At 37.3% G+C, this 16,300-nt stretch overlaps 1 protein-coding gene across 11 annotated transcripts in view; it reads right to left on the reverse strand.

Moving 5' to 3' along the window:
• Window positions 1–2,834: 2,834 nt before the first annotated feature.
• The window catches only part of LOC108040302 (serine/arginine repetitive matrix protein 1), a 38,694-nt gene continuing 25,228 nt past the window's right edge, over window positions 2,835–16,300 (reverse strand). For 3 of the 11 annotated variants that reach the window (XM_017117719.2, XM_017117718.2, XM_017117717.2), the window contains exons 6-16: window positions 15,299–15,614; window positions 13,072–13,132; window positions 12,548–12,827; window positions 12,244–12,362; window positions 11,874–12,052; window positions 11,630–11,803; window positions 10,144–10,281; window positions 8,396–8,962; window positions 6,577–6,798; window positions 6,251–6,364; window positions 2,835–5,786 (exon numbers count right to left, since the gene is read on the reverse strand). In XM_017117719.2, coding sequence (XP_016973208.2) covers window positions 5,518–5,786; window positions 6,251–6,364; window positions 6,577–6,798; window positions 8,396–8,962; window positions 10,144–10,281; window positions 11,630–11,803; window positions 11,874–12,052; window positions 12,244–12,362; window positions 12,548–12,827; window positions 13,072–13,132; window positions 15,299–15,614 — 2,439 coding nt within the window. In that variant the 3' untranslated portion in view covers window positions 2,835–5,517. Of the gene's footprint in view, window positions 6,365–6,576; window positions 6,799–8,395; window positions 8,963–10,143; window positions 10,282–11,629; window positions 11,804–11,873; window positions 12,053–12,243; window positions 12,363–12,547; window positions 12,828–13,071; window positions 13,133–15,298; window positions 15,615–16,300 lie in introns of all 11 variants that reach the window. The other 8 variants (XM_017117723.2, XM_017117722.2, XM_017117720.2 and 5 more) reach the window with 7 other exon arrangements.

The raw sequence follows: 16,300 nt of genomic DNA on the forward strand, positions 1-16,300 counted from the left end.
ACAATACGCTGATAGCAACAATGGTTGGCAGCCACAAATATTTGTCGATACATTTTGACAATATCTGCTGAAAAGACGAACTTGTACATTCTGAAACGCATACAAATCAAGAAGAGGTTTCGTAGAATGCTGGGTAAAATGTGTAGAGCATCGTTTAAGGATTTTTCATACGTATCCTTGAATGAGCCGTCAAATACTACCCTTAACTTTTGGGTAATTACCGGATGATGAGGTAAGTAAAAATTTGGCCCTTTGTCAATGCCTCCGGTGATAATTCCCGCATGTGACCTAACTGTAGGTACTCACAAATAAATTGTACGTACTGTGAGTGCAGATCGGGGTCCTTCTTTAGGCGGCGTTCTACACCCCTGAATCTTGCAAGAATCTCCTTGAAATGTATTCGAAAACTGTTCGTTGGAGTTTTTGAAAGGAAGTTCGACGATGTAACGCCCCTTTGAGTCCCGAGAAAGTGTTTTCACAAAGTGCTGTTCAACTTCGTCGTCCTCTGGTTTTCCATGGAATTCCTGGTTGACATCCTCCAGCTCCCAAAAGCGGCGAAGAGTTGAGTCAATGTCAATAGCCGTGTGCATTGTTGTTGTAGATGAACCGGTAGTGATGATAGATGTTATGACCCATCCAAAAATGGTCGAAATGGCGATGATGTTGCCCTGAATGTCGAACATCTTTTGACCGGTGAACACGGTCCAAACGTAATCGCTGCCCAAGAGAATATCGACTGGCGCCAACGATTGATAGTCAGAATCCGCAAGCTCAAAGCCAGCGAATACCTTGAGTGCTGAGGCATCGATATCGTGTCTTGCTAACGTAGAGGTAATTTTTCTGAGTACGTGTGCACGTACCTTCATTGTATGATCTGAGATCCTTGACTGCATGTCCAATGTGCTGCAGCCTCTAGTTGTCTCTGCCTTGATCGATGAAATTCCAGACACCAAAATGCGTGAGGGCGAGCGTGACAGACCAAGTGCCTGTACGCACCTCTCTGGATTGTACGACAGTTCCGAAGCACTGTCCAAAAGTACCCGACATGTAGCGTGCGATCCTTGTGCGTTTTTAACAAACACCAGAGCTGTTGGCAATGCACTTTTCCTTAGCCTTTGGGGCCGTGTAGCCGTTGTTGATCCGTTGCACAAGGACTCAGCTGTGGGAGCCACTTGCGCACGAGCGATATGGCTGATGGTCCCCGTAGCATCTTCGGGAGCGCTTGAGATGTGCTTTTCATCAATGTGTGGCTGTGTCGTGGTCACAGCGTCTTGCGATCCAGAAATATCTACATGTAGGAGAGAGTGGTGGCGATTATGGCAAAACTTGCATGTAAATTTGGATTCACACTTGCGTGATACATGCCCATGCTTAAGGCAGTTGAAACACAATGATTTGGGCAACCGTAGATTTTGTGCTCCTTAGAGGTACATTTCGCACAAGCATTTTCTTCCATCGATACTAAAGCGTGTGACGAACGCTTTGCTTTGCTTGGTTGTGGGCCACCCTTGAAGTCGATGTCCCAGTCACTTTTGCTGAGCTCGAATTCCTCGCAGCGTCGGTCTAAAAACTTGAGTAAATCATCCACAGACGGAGATTCAAGTTCCCGGCTTCCCTCAATCCATTTGCGTCGAGTCTCAGCGTCGATCTTGGCCAGAGTGAAGTGTATGATCCAGCAGTCCCTGTTAGTTTGCCCTGCTGCATCCAATCCTCGTACAATCTCCGTGGCTCCGTCGGTCACCTTGCGCAGAACTGAAACGTCTGCCTTGGATGTCGAAGGGAGATTCACAAACGTTTCCAGAAGAGTGTTGACAATGTGACGTGGTCTGTTGTATCGATCAATTAGGCAATTCCAAGCAGCCTCGTAAGCAGCATCCGTTATTGGCATATGACGAATCAAATCAGATGCTTCTCCCGTAATATACGTTTTTAAGTAGTGGAACTTTTGAATTGCTGTCAAATGCTGCTTGCTATGGATCGTACTCTCGAAGATGTTTTTAAAGGCTGGGCACTCCAGTCACCAGTGAACACTTTGATGTGAATTTTTGGCAGTTCGTTGTGCATTACATTTGCTGCCGAGTTTGCCCTCAAAAACGTTGATTGTTGCTTAGCTAAACGCTCATTCAGTTCCTGTTGTTGTTGTAGAAAATGAGCAAGGCTTTCGTTTCCCAATCCAGATGAAGTTGATGCGTCATCGCCAAGGCTGCCAGATCGCCTACCGTTGCTGCCTTCTCTGTCGCCCTCATTAGATGATTGACAACGCCGTTTGATGGTGTGAAACAATGTGTTTGCTACTTATCCTCGTACCCTTGAGCAACATGACTTTTTGCAATTTGTGTCGCAAAATGTTTGGAAAAAAGAGCGCTGTGGGAGGAATTAAGAATCTTTCAAAGACAAAAACAACGCCTAATTTCAATTTCCAAATTATTAAAAATTAAATTATAAAAAAAAAATTAAACTCGTTTTATTATGAAAGTCAAAAAAAACCCCTGAAACATCTAAGGGTTAATCCACACATTCTATTGTCGCTCTGCTCGCACTTACTAAACAGTTCCCATTTCACTCGCACTCATTGTTATAATAGTAGAGGTACCAGATTTTGCCGACGAGACTACCTTATGTTATTGTATCATGGAGCTGCCTGCGTGCAGCCAACAACAACATGTTGTATGGTTAGTGGTGCAGCGAAGCTCAGTCTCGATCGAACCAAGAACCAATTAGGACGTGTATAATAATTAAAGTTAAATAAAGAGACCGTGTTCATTCCTGGTACACTATATATAATATATAAATTCCTTTTTAAGTCTTCTTTCAAACCTCTATTCTATCCTATAAGTTTCAAAATTAAAACATAGTTTTTAAAACGTTTATATGCATTTTTATTTGGTTCATACATTGTTATAATCATTTTACCATCACTTGTCTTTCGGGTCTCTATTTTATTACTTCAATTAGTTCTCTTTTATTCGATTCTGCCACTTTTTTTTAAGTACATTCATAATATTATTATATTGTGTTATTTAGCATTTCTATAAAGGCTATTTGGTGTGCCTTATTTATGACAATTTAGAAAAAATTATCATTTGGAGTGTATCGTTATTGGTTTTATTGCATTTCGTATGACGCTTTTTTTAAGTCCTTAAAATTGTGGGCGCATTTAGGCGTGAAAGTCTGGTTTTTAAATATATTTAATTGATTGGTGTTTTTTAATATTTTACTTCGTGAGTGAACCAAAAATAAAATTTTTCATTTTGACTTTCATATAAGGTGTTTATAAAAATTGATTCTCCCATTGTTGTTAAAGAAAAGCCTTTGTAGTGCGCCTATTCGTTTTTGGGCTATAATTTGTTTGGGTTTTCCTTTTCTTTCTTTTTTATCATTTTATATTCTTTTGTAAACAAGCTAGAATATATATCAAGTTCGTTCTTAAGTAGATTCATATTAAAGTTGCCTAAAATTTTTAAGTACGATATTTAAAACTAAATGAGTTTAAGAGTCTACCATAGTCTACCTTTCAGTGGTGTCAAGTTTTTGTTATCAAATTTTAACTGGAAATATAGTTCTGTTTGTGTATGTAAGTGTGCATTCCTGTTTGTTTCGTATAATATTTATTGTTTTTTTGGTATTTTGAGAATTTCCGGAGTTTAGTTAGTTTTCCTATTATTTATTTCTAACTAATGCATTTGACGGGATCGAATGTGTTTGAATTCTTAGACTGAGCGTAATAAACAATTATTGTTCTGAGGGGCACTTGATTATATGCATTAACTTGGTAACTATTTTAGAGGTTCTGTAATCAACTCATCGATTTCAACTAACAAACAGGTCCATTCATGAAAAATATATAAAAAATACTCAACTGTTTATAAATACCATAGAAGGTCGTAATTTTCCTTCTTAATTTTTTTTGTTTTGTTCATTTGTTTTTTTATTAAAATATATATAGGCAAGCAACAATTAAGCTCAATACTGAAGTAAATCACACAACTTATGGGTAATGAAATTTTAACTTCAGCTTACACGGTTTTTATTTTTTTCTGTTTTTTTCCTTTACGAGGTTTAAATTCAAGCATTTTACCTACTGGAAAAAAAATGTCGGCCAAACTGAGTTTTAATTGCTAATAAGTTTGTACTGAAGCACTGTCTACACTCAGAGAGATTAAAAAACAAATCTAACAAATTCTTGTAAAAATTACATCGACGTTCTCAAAGCTGTTGCCCTTTGGGAAGCATTTGACTTCATTATTGAATTGATTAAGTTTTTTTATTTTATTTGATCATTTTGTTTCATATCGGCTACTTTTACAGACATGTTATAGGTTTATAAGAAAGGCATGTCTGAAACTAGTTTCACAGCTTTTCAAAGCATAATCTCATCTTTTCGCAATATTTGGGTAGTGTTATTGTGTTTTAATCATCATTTGCCTTAAGTTTGTATTAGCCAAATTGTATCTTAAATTATCCTTAACATCATGTTGTCTTGTTTTGTTTTTTCCTTTTGTAATTCATGTGCAAAATCTATTATCAACTTTTGGTATATGACGGATCAGCAGTTTAGCTTAGATCACCTTATGCATTACCCAAATATACGGCTTGGTTACTCAACTAATGCAAGTTACAAAAATGTGAGTATATCTCGTGTCGAATGGCCTCACTTTTTGGACGGGTCTTTGCGGTGATGTTTGTCCCATTTAAATATTTAATTGTATGGTTTAATGATATCGAAATATTGCAAAGTTTTTTGGGTTAATTGCAAAGTATACAACATTGGTTTGATTTTGTTTTCCGTTTGGGTAAAGGCAGTGAAAGTGTCTTACATAAATAAATTTTTGCTGTAATGCTCGTGTCGTTAGATGACATTTGGCCTGATTAGATTTGCTTGCAGCACATTAACTAGGAAACCAAAAGCGAATTTAACTTTTTATTCAAGCCAAGTCGAAACGGAAATTTCTCATATCCTTATCCTGATTTCATTGCGACATACTTTTCCATATTTATCCTTTTATATTTTCTAACCGATCATAAATATTATTTTGCACAAAATTTGAATAGAATAAAGACTTAACTTAAAAAATAAATATATTTTGCTAATATAAGTTTAATCAATAATATGGGAAAAACTAAGTAATTGTAGTAATTTTCAAAAAGAGTCTGGAAAGTTTGTGATGTCTCGGATTTTAACAACTTTATTAAATGATGGTAATTCTGAAAGTTTTAATTTTTAGCAAGTTTATAAGCTAATGCACATTGAATCGTGACCATAAAAGCAATCCAATTTGGTTTGAAAAATTTGAAAATTATTTTTGGAACATAAATATTAATTTCATTTGCTTGGAGAACCATGTCGCACTGCAATCACACTCTCAGGGAGGATAAATGGGGTATATGTTTAGGTATTGCATAACGTCTATTACGTATCATAATTGCTTGCTATTAAGGGCCAACTAACTGCCTTAAGGAATACATTTTGCACTTGAAAAGCACTGAGTACCCGATCTAACACCTCGTATCCAGGATCTAGACGCTCTCCTCCTTGCTGGCGCTGCTGCCCCAGAATCGATCGAATCTGTCGCGGGCCTTCTCCAGGACCTCGGCGGCAGTTGTCCGGGCGGTGGAGGCCGTGCCCGTCGACGAGGAGGACGACATCGCAGCATCCGGCTGTGGAGACGGCTGGTCCTGGGCGGCAGTGCATCGCACCGCCCCGCCCGGCTGGCCTGGCGTGGCATGGGGAGTCAGCGTTTTGCCGTAGACCGCGGCACTGGTGGTTGGACTGCAGGTCTTCCAGGCTGGCGGGATGGCAGTGGTCGAGAGGGTGGGGGGAGGGGGAGATAGTTTTGGAAATAGTGTTCGTTATGTTACGCAAGGATCTACGGTTTCGGGTACGCTATGTGATTGCATTGGCTTGCACAATTTTCTTTTTGTTTGATACATAGAGAGGGGAACTTTGCTTTATATTTACGCTTATCGAGATTGGCTTGATTTACTGGTGTGGTATAGGTTTTTGGTTTTTGGATTTGAAGAAGTTGGAGCTTGGCTAACGATGATTCGATTTTTTGATGATGTTTGTGAGTAGCGATACATACATATACATATACAGATACATATATTTAAATACGAGTAAATATATAAATATTTGTAAAAGCGATTTGACTTTTTGGTTTTTGTTCTGTTTGTTGACTTCTTTTGGTTTCGCTGATGCTTTTGGTATGGAAGTTTTGCGTTTTTTATTGAAGCGTGCTTAATGGCTTACCGTCCATTTTAGCCTGTTCGGTTAGTTGTGGCGGTGCCGATTGTGGTGGCGGTGGGGGCTTCTCCACCGGTGTCGACGCTTTTATCTCGCTCTGAGGTCGGCTGTAGTTCTCCCCTGCGAAAAAAGGATAAACTTAAGAACTTTCCGTTTAAATAAGGACAGTATTACACTTCGCAGGCAGAAATAAATGAATACAAAAAGAAAGCAAGTAATTTATACGCTATTTAGCAAACATCTTTGTCACTTTTTGGTCGATTGAATTTTGAAAAGTAATGTTATCAATATTATTCGCAAAGAAGTGTACTACCTCCTTAGGCTTACTGTACCATCTTTGACATTCTGCGTGACGGTGAAGGTTTTGCCAGTGTCAAGTGGCACCGTCCAGTTGACTGGATCGGGAGAGCGCATTATAATCTGCTCCGGGGACTTGACCCGGGTCGGTTCTGGTGGAGACTTCACCAGGGGCTCCTCGGGTACTTCCGGCACGGGAGGCTGGGGGCTGCAGCTGGAAATGGAAATTGCAGTCTCACGACCATCCTCGCCTTCGTCTGTTGGTTGGGAAAATATCCAAAAATAATTGTAAATTGGGAATCAAATCAATTTTAGGGAATATGCGTTATGGAGTTAAATTGATTATGGGCGCATTTTATGTTTGAGTTATTTCATTATGATACCGCAGCTGTTGATCTTCATAATCTTTCTTTTTTTTTTAAGCAAATTTTGTGTTTGAGTTTTACTTGTTAGTAGTTGTAACAAAAAATCAAAATTAACTTTTGTTTTTGTAACTTAGTTTGGAAACAAAAAACTCAAGGGAACTTAGTAAACATAAATATATTAAGCCAGAAGCTTAAAAGGCCACAAATTGTTAGTAAGACCAAATGAATTTTTATTTTTTTTCGTAATTATTTTTAGTATAAAGCGCACAGTACTAGAAACAGCATGCCACAAATACACAAACGGACACGCAACAAGTTGTAAATGCGAAGAGGAGTAATCAAACTAATAATACTTTAATGTTGAAATAAATTTGTAAAGCTGTTAAAAGTTCTTGTGTGGCATATATCATGTTATTTTTAAATGGTGATTAGCTTAGGGCAGGCAACAACGAAGGCGTCGAAGATAGCTGACAGAGATATTTGGATGATACCTGATACAAATAAATTACAAACACTACACATTTGTTTCTAGAATTGTAAATATTACAATTTTAGTAAAAGAAAAAATATTCCTATATATGGAAGTGCAAGGAATTATATTTATTATTCTCTCATAACTCACCCATAACTGTAAAATGTTTGCTAACTAAACAAATATTTTAAATAGTCCCAGCACCTTAATTAATTTATGAATATCTGTGTTTTGTAGATTAGGTTCTGTTTCAAAATAAAATATTACACGCAGCTAAGGTAGACATATTACCAACTGTAAATATGTACACAAACAAAAAAAATAGAGAATAGTTTATAGGGTATTCAGAGAAGTAATTTATAAAAATAAAAATCTACAAATAATGAGACGCACATGAAAAGGGTTCAATTACAACTGCTTTTACAGATACATGAATATAGACACACAGCTGAAAGACAACATTTACATACATTGATTACAACAACAACTAACATTTAATAACAACACATTTTGCTCTTTGGGTGTACCCACAATTTCCAGCCTTAAAAAATTTGGAATTTCGTTTAATTTTTTTTATATTTTCGGCGGTCTTAAATTAAATTAAATTTTTATACAGGCAGCCAGTGGAATAACGATAATTTCAATTTAAATCAAACTACAATTATGTACACTTTCTAAGACCAATCTTTTAACACAAATGATTCCACACGGCTTTTTCATTCAAAAAACATGTTCATCTAATCAATGATGCCAATTGGAAAATCATAAGCCTAAGCTTTCACTAATTGTGGGCGAAAAGTTTTGACCAAGGTGAAAATTCCTAATTATTAATAGCGTTTTAATATATTTTGTTAAGTTTTGGGATTTACAAAAGTTGCAACACAAATATTTCGCGCATCAGATGTCATTTTACAGCATTTTTCGTGTTATTTACTTGTTAATGGGTTTTATTTTTTTTAGCTTGGGTTTATTGAAGAGATTTGTTTTTGTTCAAGTTTTCGGTAAAACTTTACTCACTTTCAGCCAATTTTCTATCCTGACCTGGTACCGTGAGCCGTTTGATGTTGATGGTTGCAGGCCGGGTTGGGTTATGAGCCAATGTTGCTGCTGCTGTTGCTGCTGCAACATCGTGTTGCTGTTGCGATTGCTGTTGTTGTTGTTTCTTTAGATGTTGCTGTTGCTGCTGTAGTTGTTGTTGTTTTTGCTTGTTCTGCATATGCTTGGCACTATTTGCTTGACTACCGCTACCAGCACTAACATGACTACCATTGCCAATGCAACTACTATTCGATCTATCTTTGTCTTTCTTACGCATTTGCTGTTGCTGCTGTTGGGCGGATGTTGCCGATGGTTTTGTAATTTTGACACTGCCGCTCTTGGCTTGTGATGATTGTGATTGATTAGCATGAGGCTGATTAGCGTTTAATGCTGATTTAGCTGCTGATGTTGCTGCGGCTACCGCTCGGGCTGCTGCTGCTGATGCAGTTGCTGTTGCAGTTGCTGTCGGCGCTGAGGCTACTCTACCGTTGGACGGTGGCAGGGAACTACTTTTAATGCGGGATTGGAATGTTGTGGATAGGGTGGCTATAAAAACGTAAGCAGTTTTCGGATTTGTTTTTTACGATGATTTTCGTTGTATTTTTTTTAAGTTTTACAATTTTTTACACCGAAAACAAAATGCACGTGAAAAAAATTGTTAAATTTTAATTAAAAATGTTGTATTTGTTTTATGACAAGTCGAGAATGCAATAAGTCAAAAGTTTAAACGCAAAAGATAGAAACAAACTAGGAGCTTAAAAAACAAACATGAAATCAATAAGTGGCCGTCCAAAATTTCTTATGTTAGTTGTGTTAATAATTTCTAGGAGTTAGTTTACATAAATCAAGCGATATATATCTTTAAATTGCAGCTATTGAAAGGAGAACACAATGTTGGCTTTATGATCCTAAGTTTAGGAACAGGACTTACAGGAAAAAAGAAACCCCAAAGAGGAAGTTAGTACATTACAAATATTTTTTATAGTTGGTTAGCTTGGCGCATAAAATTAGATTATAAATGTATGTTACAGATGTCTGGAATGTAAGCCAACAAAGTAACACTTAAAGTTAGTAGGAAAATAACGGAATACAAACTAAAATTCGAACGGATTAGACACAACACCAAACTGGAATTGTTAGTATTACTTTTACTTACTTACAGATAAGTTTAATTCGTTTATTGTTTTAGTGGTTTTTTAAATAGTTATTTGATGTTGTTAGTAACGGTTCACTTAACATGCTAAACTATAGTTTATTATGTACTCGAAAGACCAATCAAACGCTGCATTACAGAGAGAATAGTGATCCAAACTGAAGAGGGTAACGAATGAGAATTAAAAACTAAAATTGTAACTGCATGACCAGAGACTAAACTAACAAATATTAAAACCCAAACGTAATTTGTTTTTTACTATGTTTGTTACTGGTTTTAGTACACACTGAACTAAAAGGTCGCTCGAAAAACGTTTTTTATTTGGAAGAACGTACAAACTGGAGGTGTGATCGTTAAACTAACTAAACTAGAAACACATCCGGCAAATAAGTCAAAATCAAGGCAACGAAAAATAAAATTGGAACACAATCTAATTAACACATGACGTATGCAAACTAGGATCAAATAAAAAAGGCAACGAAGGAATCGCGTCGTTCCACAAACTGAACAGTGTCGAGTTTTAAATATTTGGCTGAGGGATTTTTGGTTTTGCCTCCTCTAAAAGGCTACTTACATGGGCGTGCCTTGCGTTCGCTTCCGGTTCCGGTAGTCGGCGTCTTTTTACGGCTGCTGGGCGCCTGACTCGCCGACCGGATCTGGCGCTTCGGTGACTCATTCTCAGCAACGCCCGGACCCGCGGATTGCGACCGGGCTGAACAGCACGCACATGGACACATATACGGATGAGGATGGTTCGGTTTTCGGTTTTTCGTTTTTGCATGTCGTTTGATTCGTTATTTTTTCGATTTTGTTGTATGGTTGGTTGGTGGTGGTGGCGGTTTGATTGATGATAAAAGTACGATTTGTATGTTTTAATTTAAATTCGGATTTAGCTAGAGAAATTCATATTCGATATGTTCGGCTGGTCGAGAGCTCTTTCTACTGGTGATATTTGTGTGGGTGTTTTAAGTGAGTTATTGCTCAATATTCGTGCTAATGCGCTACAATTGAATTTAAAAATTTATGAAATCCATAAAGCTTTTAGAAAATATTAGGCTAGACTCAGGCAAAGTTCAAAACCCGGATCGTAGCCAGGAAAAGGGTATAGATTAACTTTGTTATTTATAGTTATAACAATTCCAGGATTCCTTAAAACTCCTATGCGACTTCATAAAGTTATGATTCCCTTACCAAATTAATCTAACTAAAACAAACTCCAGAATCCAGTTAAAAAATATTTTTGAAACATTTTGATTAGGCTAAGAAGAAAATAAATTCTTTTAAATTTAATCAGTGTTATTAAAGCAGTTTGTACAGCCAAAGTAAAAACAATGTGAGCCTTTTAAAAAATAAGCCTCTAGGAGAGCAATATACAGCCACTTTTTTAACTTATTTACAGCCTAGCACACTCAAACATTCATTGCCCTTATACACCGAAATGATTTATATTTATATAAGCTATATGAATGCATGATTATGTGAGATTGTCCTTTTAATTGTGCACCTCAATAACCTTAGCTTAATTGTACTTATGGAGAGAGACTCAAATACTTGGTTCTTCAATGTCTGAAAGAGAGATCTCTACAAACATGTCTTAAGAATAGAACACGAAATGCAACTTTTAACCGACAAATCCTCAATAAAAATGGGTAAATTGAACTAACAAAAAACTACATTAAGACTGTGAACAAATCTCATAACCCAACAAGTCTTCGGTGCACTTGAAAAGGATGAAAACCGAATCGACTCCTCCGACTCTCGGAAAATGCAAATCAAACGGTTGAAGCAGTTGAGCAAACTATGGTAAAAAAAAATCATAGGAACTAAATAAAGTCATTAATAACGGGCGTATACTTATTGTTGGAGCGTGTACAATTGTTCTGTTCTGTTCCCGAACTTGTAACTCTATTCGTGAGTGCATTTTGTGTACTTGTGTCATTGTTGCTTAGGAGTACATTTTCTATTCATATATGGGTAACTTTGGATTTGAAATCGGAGTATATGCTTTTATTCTGTGTATCTCCTGATTACGTGTGGCGAAATAACGGGGAATTACTCACTTTTGAGGACCTTCTTAGGGCTGCCCTTCTGAGGACTCCCCTTTTGGGGCGATCCGTGCCTCGACAAGGCGGACTTTTTGGGGCTTCCCCGCTGGGATTCCGATTCCCGCTTGGTTAAGGCCGGCATCAGTTTCTCGCGCGTGGGCGAGGGTAACAAAGCGCCCTCCTCCACATCTACAAGAGGGCAAAATAAAGAAATTACCCTGCGCTATTGCATATATGCACTCATATCTTAGGTACTTACCCGGACCCGTGGTGCGTTCGAGGTGATGACGTATATTGTTAAAGCGTGCTGGCAGTGCTGAAATCTCATCCTTATTATCAATCAAGAAAGCTTGGCCAGGAACACGAGGCTTCTGGGTCTTTTGCAATGGCGTGGATTTCTTATTGTTCTCCTGTTCTTTCTCCTCCTTTGTAATGGGCCTAACATAATGCAAGAAGACGGAAATTTAAAGTTATAATGCATGTTGATTGTCATTTATTTTACTTAAGAAGGTCAATGATGGTAAGCCAATTTATATCTCAAATAACGAACTTATTTTTAAATTTGTAGACTTTCCATGAATATTTATGAGAGCTTGTATTGGCGTTAATAATAAATAAAATTACATTACCTATGAACAGTCGAAGCTAGGGAAAGTGCTGAAAGTGAACTGCGTTTTGAAACCTGATCCCACAGATCCTTCTGTTTCTTGTACAATTCCGGATCGATTTCTATGCCCCAGCCGCGACACTGGAGTTAAATAAGTTTTTTACGAAATAAATTGGTGAGAAAGCAATAAATAAGTGATTAACATTATTATTTTGCAGTTTAATTAAATATTTTACTAATACAATTTTTTTTAATTATAGCGATTTTAAAAAAGAATTAAAATGGAGACCAAAGCTAAGGAAGATAACCAGTGGTTTCAGTCTCACCTTGTACTCGCCGGCTTTTTTGCGGAGCTCAACCATCTCCTTGAACCACAAATCCAAATTCGGCTTAGAGTGCGGCGGTGCGGATCCGTTCATGACCACCTGGCCAGATTCGTCGGCTTGCTGCCGGTTGTCCACCTCATCCTTGAGAGCTGCGGCGGCCGAGGCAGCATCGGCGAAGCCAAAGTTCTCCTTTTTCGTGATGAAGTGGTTGAGACGCTCCTGGTCGATGGCCTGCGAGAACGGACGCGAGGTGATCTTGCGCTCCACAATGGTCACTTGTCTGCAACCAAATCGAGGGGATCATTAGCTAATTGAAATTACACAAGCTTCAGAGCTGCAGTGCATCTCGATGGCTGCAGCATGCAACACTTGCAACATGCAGGTGCGGATGAATGTAGGCTCTGATATTTATTTTTTGGGTAATGCTGTACTTTCGGGTGGGCTTATGAAGGTCATCATTGAATGAAAATGGCGGAAGCTATGAGCAAATCAGTTTGAGGGCAATGTTAATCAAATTTTCATACTTCTCGTGCGTTTTTCTATCATCCGTATCGCTAACCAAGGGCTCCAACTCATGTAGAGTAGCTGAAATCACACAGACACAAAATTTAATGCTGCAATCCAAGTTGATCGAAAGCTTTATACAGATTCTGGCTGATGTCTGGCATCAGTGGGTACATTAAGATAAGGGAAAGTATAATTTAATTGTAGAAAATGCAATAGGAAACTAAAGTCCAAAAAGGTGGAAACAAAGGTTAGGTTTTCTTTTGCAGTGTCTCGATTACGCTAAATTTGAACTCAGGAGTAATGAAATGTCATTTCATATTATTGTACAGCAAATAAATGAGCCGGAAGCAGCGCCTTGGTGGGTTGTGTTTGGTGGCTGTGATTTGGTTTGGAAGGTGTGGTTTGGTGGTTAGTTTGTGGGTGGTGGTCAGCTTTTACTCAGGTGAGACAAATGCCAAATGAAAACTTCAAATGAAAATCATTTTTGTGTTTGGCATTGAGTTGAGAACCGAAAACTAATAGTTTCTGGGGATATGTTTGAACAATTTTTGGTAACTTTTGATTGGAATATAGAACGAAATTCAAACCAATTATTGTATTATTTTCTTATATAAAATATGTGTTTACAATTCGAGTTGAATGCAGCGTTTTATATTTCATATTATTTTAGTTGTTAGATATTTTGTTGTATTTTTTGTAAGCACTACGTCCAATTTGTACACTATGCAAGCTCTTCGCTGGAAGGTCAAGGCGTCGCACAAGGGTAATAGGCAAGACAAAAGCAGTTTGCGATTGAAGCCACTAATTGCCACTGAGATGCAGATGCACTTAAATATTTAGCAAATACGTATATAGAGGGGTTAATTTTAATTTTATTCTATTTGGTTGTCGTTATTTTTGATTCCGTCTCCGTGTGCCTTACCTATGCGCTTTGCTTGAACTGTAAATTTGTTAGTATCTGGAAGATTTTATTCACATTTACTGCCCATAGCCTGAACTAACCCCACGCTAAGCTTGCCAATTCTCCTAGCCAATGACATGTAGACAATATACAGTTGATGCCGTGTTGACTGATTGATTAATGGTTGTCTGGTTTAATGCATGACAATATAGTAATTTTGATTGGTTTGTCGTTTCACACATGCAACGAAACTAAGGCAACGTAGGCAGTAACTCCTACGCTTCGATTGAAATGAAAACAGAATTTATCACACAACCTGCGGCCACAACATGCTCATACTACACTTTGCTATTTTCAATTCATCAATTCGTCACGTAAAATTGCACTGACACTGCGTGTTAGTGGGTTCTGCATTTCAAATGGGCATTACCCGGAGTAACCTATCAATTTTTGATTGATCAACGCAATTTTACGCTTCGCAGTAAAACAAATTGTATTGGTTTAGCAATAATAAAAATTAAATTTGGTTCAACACTTACGTCAGCTTTTGGCTAAAAAGATATTCTTAAATGTGTTCAACCTTTTTAGTTTCTGGTTTGGGTTTTGTTTTTGGAATGGAATTTAGCATAATTTCGTTCTATATGAAATAGATTTTAAAGACAGTATAAGTTTGCTAACTGCTTGAAATAAAAGTAATCATTAGTTTACAAAAGCGTTCAACGAAACATTGGCTTATACGTACACAAAAAAAGAAAACTATACTAAAATGTTGGTTATAATAGTTCTAGGAAAATATCTATCTGTAGTATACATATTTATAGGTACGAGTTCGAGTATAAAGGAAAGCGAAAAGTTACGACGTGTACATAAAAAACTTGATTTGGAATTCAATCGATTGCTTGGTGGCAAATTAGCATTTTTAATATGGCAGCGGTGAGGGAAGAGAAAATCTTGTAGGCTACGTTCATTTACCAACACTATTCAACACTTTTCTATTGATTATTTGTTTTTAGTTCAATGCTGCTGCCACGGCACAAATTTTCATTAAAAATCTTGAAAAATAACCAATCTCAACAGTTACGTAGGTTAATAAACAAAATGTTACGCAATCTGCCGTGAATTAGTTTGTAAGGTTGGTTAAGTAAAGAAATGATTAATTAAAAATCAAAGGTAAACTCTTTTTAGTTCGCTCGCTTTTTTGGATTGTTTGTAAATTAGTTTAGTATTACATATAGTAGTTGAAAGAAACTATGCGCTAGTAGGAGATGTTTCACTTGTTTCTTTTTTTTTTGGTTGTTAAGTAAGTTTAATAAATGCTTAGCGACGACAATTTGTTGTCGCACCTTCTTTCTGATTTGTTGTACGTTTTTTATGCACCGTAGGCAAGCCGGCACCGCCACCCATCATCGTGTGATGTGTGTGACCATTCTGGGTTTGGGTCAGACTCTGACTCTGGTTTTGGGTGTGACTGTGACTTTGGCCGCCGGACCGAAGGGCGCCCAGCGATATGGACTTTCTCGGATAATCGCCGGCAGCGGCCCTAGACGTCGCCTCGCCGCCGCCCTTAATCCGTCGGACAGTGGGCCAAACGAATTGCAGGCGGTACTCAGTGCTCAATTTAGTGATGGTCTTTTTGAATAGCCCATTTGACTCACCCGCCTGTGAAAGAGAAGAGCAGAATCACACAACGAAAAATGGGTGTTCGGGAGTTAGGGTTTCAGATAAAAGAGAACGAGAAAAGAAAGAGAACGAGAACGAGAACGAGAACAAGAAAAGAGAGCATTGCAATGTCGCATTGAATGTAAGGATAAGTTTAAATACATAAATATTAATCCAAGTTTAAGTTTTCATTAATGTTCGGGTTTTTCGGGACAATCAGAGCACAGTTAACATAGAGAAGAACAGACCAGGTAAGTCAGATGTGGAGAAACAGAGAACGAGAAAGAGAGAGAGAAGAAATACACACAATACAAGTATAAATTGAAAATTTTGAATTTCTATTACTAATTGCTTGCTGTTTAACACAGTGACCCCAATTGTCACTTAATTTATTTTCAAAATGTTTTAATAACAGAAACTTAAAAAGGGCACAAAACGAAACATTCTGATATTGATTATTTTAACCGATTGTAAAAACAACAGTTGTTTCGATTTTAGTCCCTATTTACAAAACAACTTATAAAACTAAATTACATAGCCCTTAAATAAAGCAAAAATATATTTCAACGAAAACGAATACATCCATTAATAAATTAATATCGTGAAAAAAAATATTCATAAAATACCAACAAGTTAAAAATTAATGCCTGCTAATACAAATTTCCCCAAAATGTATGCTATGGAAT

Source organism: Drosophila rhopaloa, unplaced genomic scaffold (genome assembly GCF_018152115.1).
Source record: "Drosophila rhopaloa isolate 14029-0021.01 unplaced genomic scaffold, ASM1815211v1 contig_155, whole genome shotgun sequence".
NCBI classification, from domain to species: Eukaryota; Metazoa; Arthropoda; class Insecta; order Diptera; family Drosophilidae; genus Drosophila; species Drosophila rhopaloa.